Source organism: Centruroides sculpturatus, unplaced genomic scaffold, assembly GCF_000671375.1.
Source record: "Centruroides sculpturatus isolate CEXI.00-Female unplaced genomic scaffold, Cexi_2.0 scaffold966, whole genome shotgun sequence".
Taxonomy (NCBI): Eukaryota; Metazoa; Arthropoda; class Arachnida; order Scorpiones; family Buthidae; genus Centruroides; species Centruroides sculpturatus.
The window spans coordinates 187,780-190,432 of NW_019385273.1; the positions used below are offsets into that span (position 1 = coordinate 187,780).

The window sequence follows — 2,653 nt, forward strand, 5'->3', positions numbered from 1 at the left end:
TGGCCAGTTATCATTCAGCTGTGAATGGTTAGAATTTAACATTAGAAAAAATTTGGATGTACTGAACAGATTTAATTATCTTCTTGTAATCTATGGCCAAGCTATCTAGTCTGGATTATGCATTACATCAAATTTGATTCTGTGACATCTTCATGCCAATCAGTGTAAGGTAGCAATTTACTTTTGTGTCGACTGTATATTAAAACATTGGAAAACTGTCATCCAAGTTTCACATTTGCCCATTACAATTTCTCAACGTGTGGAACTTGTATCACATGGCACACATCCAACCAATACTCAAATTCTTCCTATGCTTATTACAGCATATCCATTGTCATTCTTCTCACAGAAGCTGCAATTCTACAACTGCTGCAGATTACTCAAGTTGCACAATGATGGGTGATTCAGACTTTGCAAAGTGCAGACTGCAGAACACAAAATAATTCAATTGCAGGGCTGCCATTTTTGTTTACGGCACTTCCTAGAGGTAGTAGACAAGACATTTCAATGCAGAAGGAAGATGAAACTTAGACAGTTACTTCTAATTCATTACTCTAGCATTCATTTTGGAAACCCTGTGTATATATATTATTTTGTAAAATTACACATATAATACATTTGATGTACAATTAAAAGAATGCTTAATTTGTTAGCTCATTATGCAGAATATGCATGAAACAAAATGCTGTTTTATGCATACTATCTCTAGAAACAATGATTTCATATGAATTGGTAGATTATACGATTGATCAGATTCAAAGATCAGAAATGAAAATGGAAATTGTGAATACTGATGGAAAAAAAAATTACTGTAGAATTAAGACTCTTCCACATTTATCTAGAAATTTGAATTTAATTGTATGACACAATAATATTTTTTTAATATTTAATTTTTATTTATGTAAATTCCAAATTAATACATTCAAAATACCAATGACAGTTTTTACATAAATTGAAATTAAAATTTTGAATTTTTCATTAATAGAAGAAAATTTTAATACACAAGTTAACAATAATTTTATACAACACTAACAAATATTAGTGTTGTATTTATTAAAATTAAAAGAGTGGACTACTTCAAAATTAATATAACGATTCTTCAATATTGATGAGAAGCATTTACTTATATACATAATAATATGTATTTTATATAATGTATGCATTAAGCTAAGTTTTAAATTATAATAAAGTAATTTTAAAACACAATTTGAACATATGAACAAAATTATTTACAAATACCTGTATGAAGTATATTAAATATACTTTTTCTCATATCTTTTTGCGATCAGATATGGTATATTTTTCATAATTTCTTGTGGGATCATAAGGTTCCCATCTAGAAGCAGGAAATATATGCTTATTGCGTTCATACCAACTTCGTAAAAGAACTTTTCCAGCATGAGACTCATCCTTCTCAACAGTGGCATCTCCCACCAAACGAATGTCATCATGAACATCAAAACTAAATAGGGGTCCACTTTTACCTCTTGCTTTTGTCACAATAAAATCATAAAATGTGTAGTGATGAGGTATAATTAGATCTTCTTTCACATACATTAACTGATCACCAGTAACAGCTCTCAATTCATGGAATTCCTTTCGCAGAATTTCTAAACATTTCTGTTAAATAAGAAAATGTTTTATTAATTAAAATTTTATAATTAAAAAAAAGTTTACTAATAAGGAAAGTATTTTAATTAAAAAGAATACTTTTGAACTAATCAATCCAAACTATTAAACTATCCAAATTAATTATAGGATAATTTTCAAGCTTTTGTCTAAATTGATTATTAATTTATTAGTAAATGCCCTTTCTAATGCAAACTGTTTATACCAGTGGTGTGCCATCATTAGAAGCGGTGGAAGTGCTGCTTTCCTTGCATTTTATAAAAAATAAATACAGTACATACTAATTTTAATTATATGAAAATAATCGCACATTATTTTATTATAACCGCATCATGTATCTTATTACAAATTTCTATACTACACGTGAAAAAAAATAATAATAAGATTGCTATTATATATTCGAATATTAGTGGCGGAGTGGAATCTATGTATTGTCATATTCCAAAAAGCCAGATTTGCACATGCACTTTACAGAGCACCAACCTCACCTGGTTTAGCCGGTGGAAGCCTACGGAGAGAGGGCGCTAAATGGCTTAGTCAATGGATGCAGGAAAATTTTGCTCTGTATTCGAATTGAGTTTTTGCTGGAATTTTTACTTTAAGCTCTAAGTGTTATATATTTCTGGATAGCATTTTCCGTGTGGATTAAGAATCTGTTAAGTTTTTCAACGTACGACAATTTTTCGCGAAGTTATTAGTTTTTGAAAACTGAATACTTTTAAAATTTTCAACATTCTTCTACAACGACTGTCNTATATATAGATAAGCCTACATATATAAAATATACAGACGTATAAATGACATAATATGACAATCTAACATATTAAGAGTTTAAAATATTGATACTTATAAAAAAAAAACTTGTATAATCCCTTTCGCTATCTAAATATTAAATATTCTATTAATTTCATTAACGAAATAATTTACTTAACACGAATAAAATGTATGATATGCTAGTCAATAAAGAACAATAAGAGTAAAATTTTGTTATTGTCAGTAATAAATCGCATAATAAATGGCAAAT

At 28.3% G+C, this 2,653-nt stretch overlaps 1 protein-coding gene across 1 annotated transcript; it reads right to left on the reverse strand.

The window, feature by feature from the left end:
- Positions 1-1,058: 1,058 nt before the first annotated feature.
- Positions 1,059-1,623, reverse strand: LOC111637022 (protein FAM50 homolog; the record flags this gene model as incomplete). The annotated part of the gene is made up of 1 exon (XM_023382423.1): positions 1,059-1,623. A coding segment is annotated over one exon (354 nt), but the record flags the coding sequence as incomplete, so codon positions are not given.
- Positions 1,624-2,653: the final 1,030 nt, after the last annotated feature.